General features: G+C 43.5%; 1 protein-coding gene across 1 annotated transcript in view; it reads left to right on the forward strand.

Moving 5' to 3' along the window:
* Positions 1 to 8,262, forward strand: part of LOC137217186 (glycine receptor subunit alpha-4) — a 30,412-nt gene extending 22,150 nt beyond the window's left edge. Inside the window, exons 8-9 of the mRNA XM_067723750.1 lie at positions 705 to 854; positions 6,253 to 8,262. Coding sequence (XP_067579851.1) covers positions 705 to 854; positions 6,253 to 6,543 — 441 coding nt within the window. The 3' untranslated portion in view covers positions 6,544 to 8,262. The remainder of the gene's footprint in view (positions 1 to 704; positions 855 to 6,252) is intronic.
* Positions 8,263 to 17,079: the final 8,817 nt, after the last annotated feature.

Genomic DNA, 17,079 nt, shown 5'->3' on the forward strand with positions numbered 1-17,079 from the left:
GCACTCACTCACCACTCAGTTCAAATCCCCACCAGGGTCTCTCACAAAGAACAGCAGGAAAAAAATCACAAGGTCAAGGAAGAATAGGGTTGGAGGAAGCAAAGGAAGGACCTCCTAGTCTGATATTGATACTACAGCCTAGGTAAAGGGCAGCACCACTGAATTGAAAGCCCAGGATCCCCAAGCCCTACTGCTATCTTCTCACTGGGTAATCTTGACTAAGATTTTTCCCCTCAAGGCCTCCAATGTCCTCATGTGTCTCACATGGGAATAACGCACCCCACCCAATTACCACCACAGCTGTGATGACCCTAGGAGAGAACAGAAGGCAAACAAATACAGCATTCATGTTCATTGCTTTTTATTGAAGGAAAAGAATCAGAAGACAAGAGTGAAAAGAATAATAAGAAGCAGAAGCAGAAGTAAGGAAAGAAGAAAGAAAGAAAGGAAAAGAAGTGTAGGGAGGAAAGGCAGATGGAAGAGGAGGGTGGAGAGGGCAGAGAGGTGAAGGATGATGGATAGCCCGATCTCTTTGACATGGGTCTTCAGACAATGGGATATATCATGGGAAGCTTCTTTAAAAACCAGAATAAATTCAGGATAAAACTGAAGAACACCAGGCAGTTGATATGGGTTGGCAACTCACTGGACAGGCCATGGAAGGACTCCTGGAAAGTTGACTGCTCCATTGGTGGATGTTGCAGGTGTCCTACGTGAAGGCAATTGATATCTGGATGGCTGTGTGCCTCCTCTTCGTGTTCGCTGCCCTGCTGGAGTACGCTGCTGTCAATTTTGTCTCCCGTCAGCATAAGGAATTCATGCGACTTCGAAGAAGGCAGAGGTGCCAACGCATGGTGAGTATAACTAGGGAGGGGCCCACTTCCTTTCTCCTTTGGACTCCTTCCTCCCTACTACTCCTCCCACAAACCAAGACTTGACCTAGGCTGCAAGGACTAGACAGGCAATCAGGACCCTGGATTCTAGTCCCAAGCTGGTCACAAATAAGCTAAGTACTTTAACCTCTTTGATTCTATTTCTTTTTCTGTCCAATGGGACCTTAATTCCTGTAGGGCAGTCTAGCAGACTGATTAAGAGCATGGGCATAGTAAGCACTGAAAAAATGTTAGCCAATATTAGAACCTTGTCAAGTTAGTTAACATGAGATTGCTTTGAGAATAATTAGTGGTTGCTCCTGACTCTCCTCCCACCCAGGAGGAAGGTACCCCAAGTTGTCATATACTGTTTGGTGGTTAAGAATTCAGATCAGGCATTGTTGCCTTTCTAGGGGAGCATTATAAAAGGGTCCCCATAACTAAACTGGAATTGAAAAACCACCACTTGCCTCTTCTGGCTGTTGGATTTCTTCACCTTGATCTTCATTGGGCGCATCAGAGTTGTTGGGCATGAGCTGTTGTTCTCCCTCGCTCTTGTTTGTTAACCCCATTTCTTCTACAGTAGAGTGATCACCTGGGGAAATAGAGCAGGGATTTTGTCATCATGACAACAGAGGCAGTTCTTCCTCCCCACCGTTACCCAGACCATAGGTGCTAGGTATGTTGCCATGACAACAGAGGTGCCTGGGCCACTCTCACAGAAGCCAGTGCCCAATTATGAGCAAAGCTAAAAGCCTTTGCTGAGCTACATACTGGTCACTTAATCATCAGACACACAGAGCTCTGGCCTGTCTTGAGCTCTGACTCCTTGTTTTCTGCCTTATCTGGAGGCTCCAAAGCCAAGCGGCAGGCACATATGACCTCTTGCGGGAGAGGAAACAATGTTCTATCTAAGCCCACTGGCTCTAGCCTGTCGGGGCCACTGTAGCACTAAGGTTCTTCTCTCTTCTTAACATCCCACCTCCCACTTCAGCTGCTCCTGGAGTACCCTTACCATATGTCTGCACTAAAATTATCCTCCGGGATTTCATGTTCCTTGCTAAGGTCCCTTTCTGCTGAGGGCAGGGCTCCTGCCTCATCTAGTGGTTTGTCAGAATTTATCAATTCTTGCCTGGCTTCAGTCCTTGAGTTGTGTCCTGGGAAACCCGCCCTCTAGTGGATTGATCCATAACTACATCTCCTTGAGTAGGACCGATTCTTCAAGAGACCTAAAAGCCTTCCTATCCAATGCTGAGACTTAGAAAAAATATATGGACTTGGCAGAAGGGCAAGAAAAGTAGATGCACCCTTTTCTAAGCTAACTGTCCCCACCTCCTTTTTAGCTGTGTCAAGCCTGCCCACAGGTACCAAAATCTTATCTTTATAGGGGTTTTTATCTTGATGCCTTCTCAATGCCTACCTTGGGAAAGAAGAGCAGGCTGCCAACCAGTTCCAGAGTCCTTTTGCCAGTTAGATTGCCTGTGTGGGTGTCCCGGCAACAGAAGACTGCTGCAGTTACTGTAGAGCTACTCCAGGTTGACACTAGTCCCGCCCCCTTCCCTGCACCTCTCCAACCTCCAACTGCCCACAGCCTATCCCCTCCTGGTCATGTATAGGGTGATCCTGATTTCATAATGAAGTCTGTCATAACCCGTGCTCAATATTTGCGAAGTTATAACATCAGCCTGGGCCCTGCTTAGGCACCTGGATCCTGCCTCAAAGTGGACTGGGCTTATGATTAATATAAATAAAACCTGAAAACCAAAACCTGTGCCATTAGTCCTGTCCCTTTTTGAGTTTCCTAAAGCCACTGCCATCCCAGAAGAAATGTAGCAGAATCCTAGAGGTCACTGAGCAGGTTGAAAAAGTTGATGCAGGGTTAATCCATTTCTAGAACCTCTCTCTGGGCCCTGCTGTTCCAGCTAGAGCAGCAGTTTTTAGTCTTGAGAGGAGCCCTCTTAAGGGAGAGAGAGAATCCATATGATTTTCAGGGATCCCTTAGTCAAGAACAAGTTAGGAGTATTCTAGAAGCCAGCCAGCTGTTCACCCAGCTCCAGACTTCATTCTGTTCTTCTCAAATCTCTCCTCAACCACCCATCTCCACAGCATGGTGATCTCCTTCCATGTCACGGTCTAAAATATTGGCTTGGCCAAAAAGTTCGTTCGGGTTTTTGGGCACTCCAATAGCTCAATTTTTTCCCCCAGACATTTCCACTTTGTCTTCCCAGCTAGTCTAGAAACCCCACAGGGAAGAGTCTGTCTCTCCTTTTTTATAATCTCAACAGGCCCTGGCACCAGGTTCTGGACACAGCAGCCACAGAATCTACTCCACCAACCTTTGCAGGCTGATTGGCAAGGGCTCTCTTTCAAGATGGAAAGAGAAAGAGCCTTACCATTATCAATAGAATAACTTGAGAAATGGAAGAAATTTCAAAATATTGCCAAATCCTCTCAGGCGCTTGATCCCAGAACCCTGCTTGCCTCTTTCCATCCCCCAAGACCCTCCCCCATTCTCCAATTTCCTCTCTCACTTCAATATATATCACTCAATATCTATCCCCCCTTCCCATCTCCACACCGTGCATTCCCGCCTCAGCTTGGTTTTGGAATATCTTTCCTCTCTAGCTCCCCAGCCCTCCTCCCCTATAGATATCTGCCACAGAAATGTTCTATTTCAACAGCCATGGAAGCCACAAAGTGGAGTTTAAGCCTCCACTGTCCCTCACACACACACACACACACACACACACACCCCTCAGAATTTCACCTAAATAGGTAATACCCAAATCCAGGATCCCCACCCTTGAATTTTAGGCCACTCATGTTTGCTCCCCCAACTACAAGTGGTGCAACATGTTAAAATTAAAAAGAGCCAAGGATGACATTCTATTGGCCATATTTTCTCTCCTGTGTGAAATAGCTTTTTCCAGCCTTGGAATATTTCCCAATAATTCCCTTTAGATTTACTGTGATTGGAGAAAAGGGGAAATAATTAGATCTATAGAAACAGAAAGAGCAGTTGGATTCAACTTTCTCTTTCAGAGATTTTTGCAAACAAATATATTCCATGCTTGTATCCTCTGGCTGGAGAGCTGAGAGGATCAGGATGAGCAGCAGGGAACAGGGAGTCTGAGGGACTCTGAATTGGAAAGCAAAACGAAAAATCATTTTATTTACCCCCTCATTGTTCACTTATGTGGGAGATATTTTGTTTGCCTCTAGTTCTTCATCTATAAAATGGGTCCAGCACAACCTCTCTGGTAGAAACAGTGTGAAAATGAATTACAGAATACAGATGAGATGAGCCAAGGCCTGTGGTGACAGGTTATGTAAAGAACTTTCAGGAGAGAACTGAGGCTGCCTCACCACAACAACTCAGGGTCAAAGCACCACCACAGGAGTGAATTGCCTCTGGCCTACACGTGTACAACTCTCTTCACAAAGACTGGAAAAATCGAGGATTGAATAGCAAGGCTCTCTGGTGGGCAAACTTAGAGAGACCCTTCTCTATGCCAAAGGTGCCACTCTTTCTAAAGGCCGAAGGGCATCACGCCCTTGTGCAGTGGTGGGGCAAGGAGTAATTGCTTTTCCTGCCAAGTACTCTGTAGCTAAGATTCTCTTCTGAGTAGACTCTTCAGTCTGAGATCCTGAGAGGAGGCTGGCTTCATGAGAACAAAGCCGTTGCCTGTCCTTTACTCTGAGGCATGTGGTTCATCAGTCCATTCATTCATTCAACTAATGTCTACTGGGTGCCTATTGGATGCCAGCTCTGTGCTAGGCACTGGGGACACAGCAGTGAGCAAGACCGATGCCCTTTCCCACGTCTGTACTATGAGCCCACAGGAAGCAGAGAAAGAGGTGGAATCTGTTGATAAATCTCTGACCTAAGCTTGTCTGCCTCTGATGCCCAGTGACAGGCTAGGCCTTCTAGTGCTGTCATAATCAAGGCTCACTGGGGCCCACCACACCAACATCTCATCGATTAAACCACTTTTCAGTGGGTTACTATAGCTACAGAGATCTCATTATAAACACCCTATGATGTCCTTCTAACTGCATAGCATGTGTAAAATCTACTTTTATCTACATTTTATGTATATCTGTCACATCCATTCAACATACATGTGCCTTATTCTGTTTTAGTACTGAAAGCCCTAGTCTCAGGAAGCCCTCAGCCCTGGACAAACTGAGAAGATAGTTGGCACCATCCCACAAGGGGGCATTTCACTTCAGGTTATTTCTTACATAGCTGAAGCTTTTACTCCTGTAAACATCAATACTTTACAAAATTATAACCATCTTTGAATGAAGTATTTCTAGGTTTTGGTATATACTTACCTGTCCTCTGTCTAATTTCCAGGCTGTGAACCACTACTTCTGATGGCAGTATGTCCTTTAGAAGTAGCCAAAATTGGGCAGGTTTGGGTTATATAGAAACCAAGAGTAAATAGGCTCTGAGTGGGGCCCTGAAAGGCTCTTATATGAGTAAAGTTCTCTCTGTTAATCACTCAGGGGCTTTGGTTCTCTCTCTCTCTCTCTCTCTCTCTCTCTCCTTTTCCCTCTCCTTCTCCCTCTCCATCTCTCTCTAGATCTCTATCTATCTTTGTGGCCTTACCTTCTGGCTCTCAGCTGTGTTATAGCTACTTAAGATTTTCAGCTGTCATTTATTAGACAAACTTTGTGTAGTCTGCTACATTGCTTAATGCTTATATAAAAATTTACCTCTTCAGTGTTAATGTGTTCATCAGAATGCATATATTGTACATGAATGGAATGTGTATTGGGTAATAAATGTTACCCTAGAAGCACACGTATCTGCAAGAGCATGATCACCTTTACGATAATTCAGATAGCCCACTAGGTTATTTGAAACTTTTGGAATTTTCAGCTTTAAGTCGAGATAAACATTTTTGTTAAGATACTATGTACAAGCAGAATTAATTTTGCAGCTTTTGGAAGTCATTAAAGTCAAGTTCCCAAGTCTAAATATCTCAGCTGTGCTTTCTAAAGGTTTCATTGTTCTGTTTATTCTATTTATTACCCGTCAGAGATAACTTGACATTGAGATGTCCCTCTTGCGGTGAGGTGGCACTTCACTGAGTTTTAGATGGCTCTAAATGATGTTATGCATTTTAAAAAGGCCGCTCGGGGTTTATCTGCAAATGGAATCATAACATATACCATCCATACCACATATAGCTGCTTAACATACATCTATCTCATGAGTAGTTTTGTGGTCATAAAAAAACATGCAGTGGGCCTGTGTACCCAGCCACCCTGTCTGCATAGCACCACCTGAGATATTTGTGTGGCCTGGTCTCTATTCCTCTGCCTTAGAGCTGTGACCTCAAATTCTGCCTTTTCTTCCATGTAATTCCAGGAGGAAGATATCACCCGAGAAAGTCGCCTTTATTTCCGTGGCTATGGCCTGGGCCACTGCCTGCAGGCAAGGGATGGAGGTCCAATGGAAGGTTCTGGCATTTATAGCCCCCAACCTCCAGCCCCTCTTCTAAGGGAAGGAGAAAACATGCGGAAACTCTACGTGGACCAGGCCAAGAGGATTGACACCATCTCCCGGGCTGTCTTCCCTTTCACTTTCCTCATCTTCAACATCTTCTACTGGGTTGTCTATAAAGTGCTACGGTCAGAAGATATCCACCAGGCACTGTGAATAGGAGCTAAAGAGTCCAGCTGTTGGCTTCCTGCTTCCTCCTGGGTGGGCTTTCCCCCTGCATTAGATTCCATCAAAGGCTTGAACAGTTCCTCCCTGATCTCCCACTCAGAACTTCAACAGCCAATCCCAAAGCCATGTGGGTCTACAATGCAGGGTGCCAATGGTGGCTTTACTTAGAAAGATGGCTTACCTACCCTAATTCAGATTTTCTCCATACTATCCCATTTCTCATGAGAGTAAGGTTTGGACATGTTCTTGGGGCCAGGATGACCTTCTTCCCTGACAGGAGCTTCTCTGTTTTTCAGTTCTCTGGTGGAGACTATTCAGACCACTGCTACTAGATTCTGGCATTTGTCATCTTAATCTGTACCAATCTTTGCCCTGCCACGTCCCACCCAGAGCCTGACCTTTACTGTGCCCTCTGTACCTTCTACCACAGGCTCAAATAGGGAGTCTTTCCCATCCACAAGTGCTGTCCTGTGTGACCCAGTCAGGTTTCCTTGACTGTGGAAGGAAGGCAAGGGGATAGATTCCCCACCTCTCAGCAAGGTTGGAACAGTCATCGGCTGCACTGGGGTAGGGCATTGCTATATGACCCAACAGAGAGGTCTTCAAGCTTCCTTGGAAGCTCAATACTGTCAGAATGAGGTCAGAAATCTTGGACTCTCAGAGAGACCACCCTTCCAGATCTACCTGAATTTCCTGGTCTCAGAAATATTTGTTTTATTCCCTAACTAATTAACATGGCAGCAGGGTGTGTTTGACTGGTATGGAGTATAAAAAGAGAAAAATGCTTGGTCTTCAAGAAAGTTACTCAGCGATGCTAGAAACCTTTTAAGAAAAGTGAAATCCAAAGCAGTAGGACCTAGGAGGAGTACAATACAGAAACTGTCCTCAGGGAGTCTTCTGTTAGCTGTGCTTTTATTTGTTTCTTCTTTTTCTCCAAAGTCTCTTTATTTCCCAGGACCCCTCATTTCCAACTTGCTCCTTTTAGTGAGCATATAATAGTGCCATGTAACCTCGTCTGGGATAAAGTGGGCTTCAAGGTTCCTAAAGGAGGGAGGAACTAGGTATATAGAGGACCCCTATCCTGGACAAATATTGACTTGGCCAATCTCAGGATGGAGTTGTGGAAGTTAGAAGGTTGGAGTTATTTCTTAATCCTTCTCTTGCTTCCTTTCTCCTTCCACAGTGAGGAGGGGAAGCAGTCAGTTGAAGCTACCAGAAATGTCAGAATAGAGGGGGTGTGAAGGGCTCATCTCAGGCCTGACATACCACTGGGACATGGGGAAGCATGGGCTTGGTACTCTGAGTCCCTTGAAATGACCCACTGTGAAGAACTGAAAAAGGGAAGATTAAAGTGCTGAGCTAAACAACTGGAAGACAGACGTGATCAAATGATCTCTAACATCTTGACTTTTTCTCTGGACCTACAATAATTAACTATGTGAGTCTAATCTCTCTCTCTCTCTCTCTCTCTCTCTCTCTCTCTCTCTCTTTTTCTCTCTCTCATCTTCCTCGTTTCCCCTCCCTCCTCTACTCCCTTTCTCAAAACGGTGTTCAAAATGGAAAGTCAATAAATCCAAAGACCAAAGCAAATCCTATAGTCAAACCAAGAGCTCAGCTTCTTTCCCCCTTTTTTTCCTATTGAGCTTGGCTGCTCTTTCCTGTTCACTGAGATACTCTTCTTGTCTCTTGGCTTTGAGGAGAGCATTCTGGGCTGATCAGGGTAGCTGGACCAGAAATTAACCTTATTGAAAATATTAATTATGACTCTGGTGGCCAAGGAGATTTAAAATTAAAGGACTGGCTAAAGAAAGGAGATTAAATTGAGAGGGCAGAGAATCCCTGTTTTCCCATTTCTGCCCAGGTAGTGCCAATCAATGAGAGGCCACAAGCAATACCCCTTTGAAAGGAGCAGAGAGTATCTCTTTGATACTCTCTATGGTGGGGCTGGGGTGTCAGGCTGCTGCAGCCCGAAGGCGGGGGTAGCGGGGGGGGGTGGACTATGGAGATGAGCTTATTGCACAGAGCTCTACTTGTTATAGACCTTGTCCAGATGGGTCAACTGCACAAATCTGCCCTGTTGGAAGTCTCACGAACAATGCTCTGGAGACAGCTATAGCACTGAGCAATAGAGCCTGCCCAACTGGGACTCAGCTCAGGGCATCAGCTGGTGCTGGGAGCCAAAGAAGCCAAAGTACCAGCCAACATAATAGCCCAAAGGAGTTCACAAAGCTACTCAGAAGCAATGCCAGGTGGAAGGTACTCTCCCTCCCCATTGGAGCTAGCAAGTGGAGAAGGGAGACACAGGGTGTCAGAATTCGGTGCAAACAGCTTTCATTTTCCTCACCCTTCCCACACAAGTTTGGTGGGGGGTGCGGGTCTCACTAGAAGTGTCTGACACCTAGCAATCCATTCCAATCATGGAATTCTTGAACTTTGACCCTTCTTACAGTGAGTTGGCAGGAGGCAATATAAGAGACTCATTTGGAGGTCATTTCCATCTACCTCATTCTGATAGTACTCACCGCTAGAGATCCACACTGCTTTCTCCCTGGATCACGTATGAAATGATTTTAAGTTTTAAAACAGTATATTTTCTAAAGGGGAAAAAACTTCCTACATAAATAAAGTGTTTTGGTGTTTTCATTAATTCTTAATATTTAATGTCAGTTAAATATTTTATACATATGTTTTTCCAGAGAAAGGGCTTTATTTCTTCAGTTGTTGTTGAGGTTATCAGCGCCTTCATCTTCTCTTCAGTTTGCTCTGCTCTTTGGAGAGCCAGTGGTCTGTCTTCCTCTTTCCTCTCAATCCACTAGCAGGGCCACTTGCTCTCCCAAATTTCACAGTCATACTTTTTTTTAATTTTCTATGTTGAAGAAAGGTAGTGAATAAAATTTATTCCTTTTACTTTCTCCCATAAGCCTCTTTCCCCACCTGTCACCAAAGAATTGACACTCTTCTAGCTGAAATGTTGACTGTTAACATTATTTTTCCTTTTCACTGAGCCATGCAAATATCCCAACTTAGTCCAGAACATATCACCTCCTAGGAACCTTTACATATGTCCCCACTTGCCTCTCACCATTCTCAGTTTACTATTATCAATGTTGTAATTATTATTAATATCTTGTCATTTTGGGCTGTCAAAATCTTAAATTCAAATTCACTATGTTGGGATTAAAGATCTTCCTAGGCTACTTTGCTGGTGAAAAACAAATCAGCCAAACATGGGAACCACCAAGGGGTTAGGAACCCAGCTAGTATTATCCCTTGCTCAATGGAAGAAATGTAGAACAAGCTCTTTGAGGGCAGGGACTGCATCTTACACAACTTTCTAACCCACACAGATCCTGGTACATAGCAATGCTCAGTATGTATATGTAGAATGAAAGCATGACTTTTCATATGACCTATTATATACCACATTTCTATTCATTTGCTTTCCATTAACCTGTTGACCACAGAAAAATAGACTTGGAAGGGAACTTATAAAATCAAATAAAATTTACACACACGTGTGCATGCACACACACATAACCAAGCTGGTCCTTGGGTATAACAGAACCAAAGTTCAGAAGACATCAAAACCTGGTAAATTGCATTACTGAATAAAGAATGATAGCGATCTGAATAAACATTAATAATATTCTAAATAGGAAGACCAGTATCAAGCTATATTTCAAAACCAATCACCAAATGAAAACTCTGGTAGTGACAAGAGAGTCCAGGAGCAAGGATTCTGGCAGTACAACCATCTGCCTCTCCCTGCTCCATATGCTGTCCCACCAGAGAGCCAGTCATCCCTGAAGGGATAGCAATTAGGCTGTTCTTTCCCACCTCACATTCCTTGCTTCATTATACTTTACATCTAGGATAGCGCTTATTTACAGTCTACAAACTTGGACTGGTGGCATCAGAACAACTTGTTATCAAATCTTAGGCCAGAAGGAGGAAGGACATCTGAGCCAAGGGCTATCTTGCTCACAGAGCATTCTCTTCATGGAAGAACAAAGTACTACTGCTGTCATAAAGCCACCTGAAAAAGTCACATGAGAACTCAGCTATTGCTGCCCCACCTGAGTAGCTCTGTTTTTCTCAGCCTCTCCTTTCACCATGATGCTTTCTACAAATGCCCTGGCTGCATTATACCGTGTACATTACCAAGGAAGTACATGCTCTCGCTCTCAGCTCCCTGGAATAAGGGCAAGTTTTACTATTACTTAAGTTCAGGGAACATTTTGCCTTACAGAGCTGGATCTAGAAAAATGTGCACGTATTGTCTATTTTAATAGCTACCATTCATGACAGTGTAGTGATTAAGAGAGTGGCTTTGGTACCAGACAGAGCCTGGGCTTACATTACAACTCACTAGATATGGGTTCTTGGACAAATGGCTTCATCTCCTTCAGCATCAGTTTCCTCCTCTAAGGGTTCATTTGAAGGCTCTGAAAGATCCAGCACACAACAACTATGTGGCCTTGAATAAATCATTGAACGTTTCTCTGATTCAATTTTCACATCTGTTCAATGAAGGCGATAACAGTACCTACCTCATAGGGTTGTTGTGGGAATTATATGTGTTAATGTAGATAAAGTGCTTAACTCAGTGTCTGGCATGTAGTAACTGCTCAACGAAGATTAGCTATTATATGACCAGACCAATCATCATAGTCTGTCAGACTTTTAGCACATGGACCTGGTTGGAACTTCAGATTGCCATTTTGTGTGTCTCATCTTGCTGAGTCCACACTCACAAAAAAGGTCAAGTGAAAATCACCTCTCTTTTATATTTTCAGTCTCTTTGCTGTAACTGGGTTCTTCCTGCTGGCATATAACATGCTTATAAACTATGTAACCACGGCAAGTGGCTGAATCTCTCTGAACCTCAGCTTTTTCAGAGAGAGAGAAAGAGAAGAAGAAGGAGGAGGAGGAGGAGGAGGAAGAGGAGAAGGAGGAGAGGGGGAGAGGGAGGAACAAAAGGGGAGGAGAGGGGAGACAGGGAAAGTCTCTCCCATTCAAAATGAAAAATAAAAGTAAAAACTACCCTCTATTTGACCCTGAAGTTCTCTCTAGCTATTGATTTATTGCCCTCCTTCCATTCATCATCAAGTTTCTTAAAGGGATGTCCTTATTAGACATTTACACACCTCACAGCTACCATTTACTCCTTAACACACTGCAGTCTATCCTCTGCCTTCTTCCCCCTCATTCCATCTCATGTTCCTCCCACTGCCTTCCTATTTGCTGTGTGTCAGGTCAACATTTTTCTGTCCTAATCTTTCATAACTTCCTGTAACATCTGTCAGAGCTGTTACACCTTCTTTGAAATTTTCTTCTCCCTTGGCTTTAGTTCTCCAGTTTCCTCTCTCAGCCCTCTGAGAGGGCTGGTCATTGCTTCTTGCTGTTCTCATACTCCAGTATTTCATCTTTGGCTGTTTGCACGCCTACTGCTTGGCTGTTCTCAACTATTTCCGTGGCTGTGATAACCTGTATGCTGATGATTCTCAAATTTCTATCTTCAGTTCTGAATCTCCACAGCTCTAGTCTTATTTTCCAATTCTCTGTTGAACATTCCGACCTGGGTGCCCACAAGGACCTCAAACTCAACATGTCAAGAGCCAAGCAGCTCAGAATCTCTTTCAAGCTTCCTCCTCCATTCTTCCAAATCTTCGTGAGTGGCACTTCCACCTACCCAGTCACCTAAGCCAGAAACCTGGGAGGCAGCCTTGACAACTCCTTCTTCCACGACCCTCAGATCAAATCAATCACCAAGTCCTGTTGAGTCTACCTTTCAAATATTTCTGAAATCTGTCCCTCCTTTTCTATCCTCCCGGATCTCATTTTGTCTCAGCTTTTGATTCCAGTATGATTTCCTATCCTCCACACTAGTGCCAATTTGACCTTTCTAAAACAGAAATCTTTGGGAAACTCTTCCTTGCTTTTCATCCTTCAATAGCTCCCTATTATCTTCAGGAAAGAGGCCACATTCCTTAAACTGACCTCCAAGAGATTTTCTGCTCTGGCCCCAGCCAGCGCCTCCAGCCTCTTCTCTCGTCACTCCCTCGCCCCTCTAAATGCAAGCTGCATTTGACCAAGCTGATCCACCCACAGATCCCTGAACCCAATGACTCATCCTGTCTAATGCTCTGTGCCTTTGCACATGCTGTTCCCTAGCCCTCCTCTGACCTCTTCCACCTGAGGTACCCCTACTCATCCATCAAGACTCTAACCAGATATCACATTTTCACGCAAACTCTAGTGACAACCCCAACATCCAGATTTGGGTTCTCCAATAATGCCTTGTACATAGCTCTATATTTGTACTTGAGAGATTATATAGAGTTTTTTTTTCTGTTTCCCTCACACACAAATATGAGTTTTAAGTAAAGAATTAAAATGTATTTATCTTTCAATTCCTCATAACAAGCTCAGAGCATGAAATGAATTAGTTTTTGCTAGCTAATTTTTTAAGTAGTGAGCACTTAAAGTTTTAAAATTAAAAACATTTTAAAAATTTTCAACCACTCGATTTCAGCATTAGTTCTCACCAACTATACTTACTTTGCAAGGGTTGTGTCATGAGGGACTATACTATCAAGGTAAAAAGCATCCTTATAATTTTTTCCTTTTCAAAGCACTTAAGTGGCATGTCATCCTCAGAGCAAATCTTTTAGGTAAAATAACTATGTATTCTTGCAAGAGATGACGAAATGAGGCTCAAAGATACCAAGTGACTTACCCAAGTCTCTCAACGAGTTAGTGACAAAGCCAAAACCCTATTTCTCAGTTTTCCTATTTCTCAGTTTAATGTCTTATTTACTGGGCCAGGAATTTTTAAAGTCAGCTTCAAGGAGTCCTAGAACAGGTAACCACCTCCTCTCCTCCCCTCACATACACACTATTTGCACATTCAGTCAGAGTAACTCTACTTTCAGCTGATATACCTACTTCACCATAATACTTCATTTGGGGTGGGAGTGGGGCGGGAAAGAGAGAGTTTACTGCTGCTTTTATAATTTTTGGGGAAAAAAACTGCATTATCTAAATACAAATTTCAGAGGTAATCCATTTAACAGTCAATGGGTGTTACAACTGTATTATTTGGATACTAGTATAGAAAGACCTTGTGTTTTAAAAATAAGCCAAAATGAAGGGCAGTCATGACAAAGGAATCTAACATTTGGGCATCTTTCTGACTCTAAGCTCCTCCTCAAATTATCAACTTACAGAAGTCCTGAATTCTTATCAGCCTCTCTCCCCTTACACTTACTAACAATGCCTTGTTGACTGATCCGTCTTATCAGTCCTCAATTTAACACTAATCATTTAACACTAATCATTAACTACTTCAGGCAGTGAGAATCACTGTTATAAAGACAGCCTTGACTATCAGGAGGGCAAGAATGCTTGGGAACTTTGGTCACAGCAGCACATTTGCTATCTTGACTGCATTTACCACTATTCCCACACAGAGAAACAAACAATTGGCTCTTTTAGAAAACTAATCTCTCATGGGATTTCCCATAAGGCAACTGGGTCAATGGATCACAATGTCTTAGAATTCTAGATGCTGGCACAATAGAGCTGGAAGGGCCTTCCCAGATCATTTTGTCTTGTCTGCTCATCAGACAACATGGGGACACTGAGGGCCTGATAGGATAAATTCCAGGCCCTAAGTGTAACTCCCTTTTTTTTGTTTCAAATTAGTTGAAACTGTTAAGGGTAAGGATGGAATAGAAAGTGAGGGACCAAAGTGTGTCATAATTTATTAGTTTCAGAGACTCATTTCTGAGACTGCTCTGACAAGTTGACTACAGCAGATTCAAGGCCAAATGGAATCTGTAGCTGAGGAAAGTGTCCCTGTGATACCATTCAGTCCCCAACCTCTGCCATGTTAGTCTATTTGCTGATACCCACATTAGATGTCCGAAGTCCCCATAGAAAGAGGATAGCACAAATCTTGCCAACACTTAGGATGGTACAGGTGTAAAATGGTGATGCCAAGCTCCAAATTCTACAAACTCAGGGTATCCTTGTCCAAGGTTCTTTTGTGAATTTATTTGTGAAGCCCTTAGTCTTACACTTCTTTTACCCTCTCCCTAATGGAAACATTACCTATTATTGCCCATTTGATTAGCCTAAGCTTCAAGCTGTCCTTTAAGGAAGGAAATAATGTGACTTTTCACTAATACATCATTATCCTTCTTTGAAAAATACTCCATTGATTTTGGAGTTAACCTTTCCTGTCCCATCTCTTAGAATTTCAAATTTCAGGTGTATGAACCCTATTCATATAAGGCCACCTAACAGAGTAGAGTAATGAGTCATGGAAATTAATCTCATTCATGTCTATCCGCTACTTATATATTCCTCTCTCTCTGATATCCTTGTGGATTCATTTTCAGGGTAAAGGATTCAAGGGAGAGAGAAAGGGTAAAAACTAATGAATATATCTTCAAAACTTCACTGGCACTATGTTTGATGTTATCTCTCAACCAAGAGATAACCAGTTAGGACTGTATCTGCAAAACAGTATCCATTGCTTCCCTTTACTCTCCCTTGGGGTGGGGTCAGGGGCAGGAGTGCACTGCCTCTCTGACATCCCCATTTGTTATGTTCCTAACCACCTGGGAACCAAATCTAAGATGAAAAGGAACCATTCCCTGGCACTAACCTCTACCCAAGGGTGAAGGTGGGTGCTTTATGATGATCTTTGGAAGGTTTCTTGGAGCCACATTTTTGTTTCAGCTCACTTCAGGGGGAAGGCCAGGTCCTCAATTTTTATTGGGAAATCTAATTGCTTTTCCTGTGATTCCTTCAGCTCCTTCACTCTGTTTCACTCAAGGGGTGTACACTGGAGGTCCGTTTGCCTTACTAGGTACAACCTCATAAGGTTAAAGAATGGCTACTGCCTGACTGCCCTTCCAGACATTCTTCACCCTGCTACTTAGCCTCCTCCTGGAAGGGTGAAAACCTAGTGTGGATTGGCATCCATTCTTTGTGTCTCACTGAGTCCCCAGTTTCCCAGAGGACCAACGCCTGAGATTCAGCTCCTTTGCAGGCTCTTAGTGCCCTAAAAAATCTCCCAAATTGAACCCAGGTAAGGCAAAGTTCTTCAGTCAGCAATTTGAAGGTAGCGACTGAGTGATCAGTATGAGAGGTTCACTCAACTGTGAACCCCATTAAGGTAGGAATAAGGCCTTCTTCATCTGTAGCTAAGAGCACAGTGTTTGAGACAACCGAGATGGGCAATAAATACCAGCCCAATGAACAACTGCACCTGTGAAAGTAAGTGCATTTGGCCCTACTGCTAAATCTCTCCAGTTGGAAGGACCAATGAGTAAGTTTTCTTGTGTTTTTGGAGGAGCGAGTGGTGTAGGGGAGCAGGTAAGGAGGGAGTATGAGTCCACACGATAATTGGGAGGATAGGGTTCAGGGTAAGCTGAGGTTGGAGTTCTCTGGGTATTGTTAGTTTGAACTGGCTTTTTATTTGTTTTGTTTTCTTCAAAAGTCAGTGTTGGACTTCCCTGGTGGTCCAGTGTTAAGACTCCATGCTCCCAACGCAGGGGGCACAGATTCAATCCCTGGTTGGGGAACTAAGACTCCGCATGCTGCATGGTGCAGCCTTAAAAAAAAAAGTCACTGTTGTCTAATGATTTCTTCATCCCATAATCAAAAGCAGAGAAAGTTTTTTAAACTTTGCCCATAGATGTGAGAACAATCTCTTCAGCTGGCTTTTATCTATGAATATTGCCTCATCCCCCTTGGATTCATTCATAAATTTTTGTGGAGCACCCCACAATATGCCAGGCACTGTACTAACTACGAGAGCAACACAGTGAAGAAGAAACATAGCCCCTGCCCTCAGAGGGCTTATATTCTGGTGGAGGAGACAAACTGTAGTAAGTTAGTGGAGAATAGTAAAAGGGAAAAAGTATTATGAAAATATGTAAGAGGGAGAATTGACCTGATTATGGTAGAAGCTGGGGGAAGAGGTGTCATGGAATGCTTCCCTGAGACAGAGACATTTAAGATATGACCTGAGGGGAAAGTGAGAGGGAGGGAAGCAGGAAGGACATAAAAGGAGGGAAAAGAGAACAAAGGGAGTTTTTAAAAGGTAAAAAATGAAACAGATTTGCATTTTGCCAAGAACATTCTGAGTCACAGTGTGGGAAACAAATTGTAGGGAGACAAGAGTAGGACATTACATGAAGATGGCAATGGAAAAAGGGGAATGTAGTGGGTCCAAGTGGGTCCAACATAAAGCAAGGGCACTTCACCTGGTCCTGGAGGTCAAAGAAGGCCTCTGTGAAGAAGTGACATTTCAGGTGAGACTTGAAGGCTGGGTTAGGCATGGTGAGGAGCTGGAGGGGGTGAGGAGTTGAAGAGAATCTCCATCACAATAATCTTCTGCTTTAGCCAAAGCAGTCCTCCTTTTTGCTAATGCTTTGGTCTCAACCTGGAATGCCAAGTGCCTTTTCTTTCTAGTCAAATCATGTCTATCTTTCTAGGCCCTCTCAAATC

The sequence above is a fragment of the Pseudorca crassidens genome, chromosome X, assembly GCF_039906515.1.
Source record: "Pseudorca crassidens isolate mPseCra1 chromosome X, mPseCra1.hap1, whole genome shotgun sequence".
NCBI classification, from domain to species: domain Eukaryota; kingdom Metazoa; phylum Chordata; class Mammalia; order Artiodactyla; family Delphinidae; genus Pseudorca; species Pseudorca crassidens.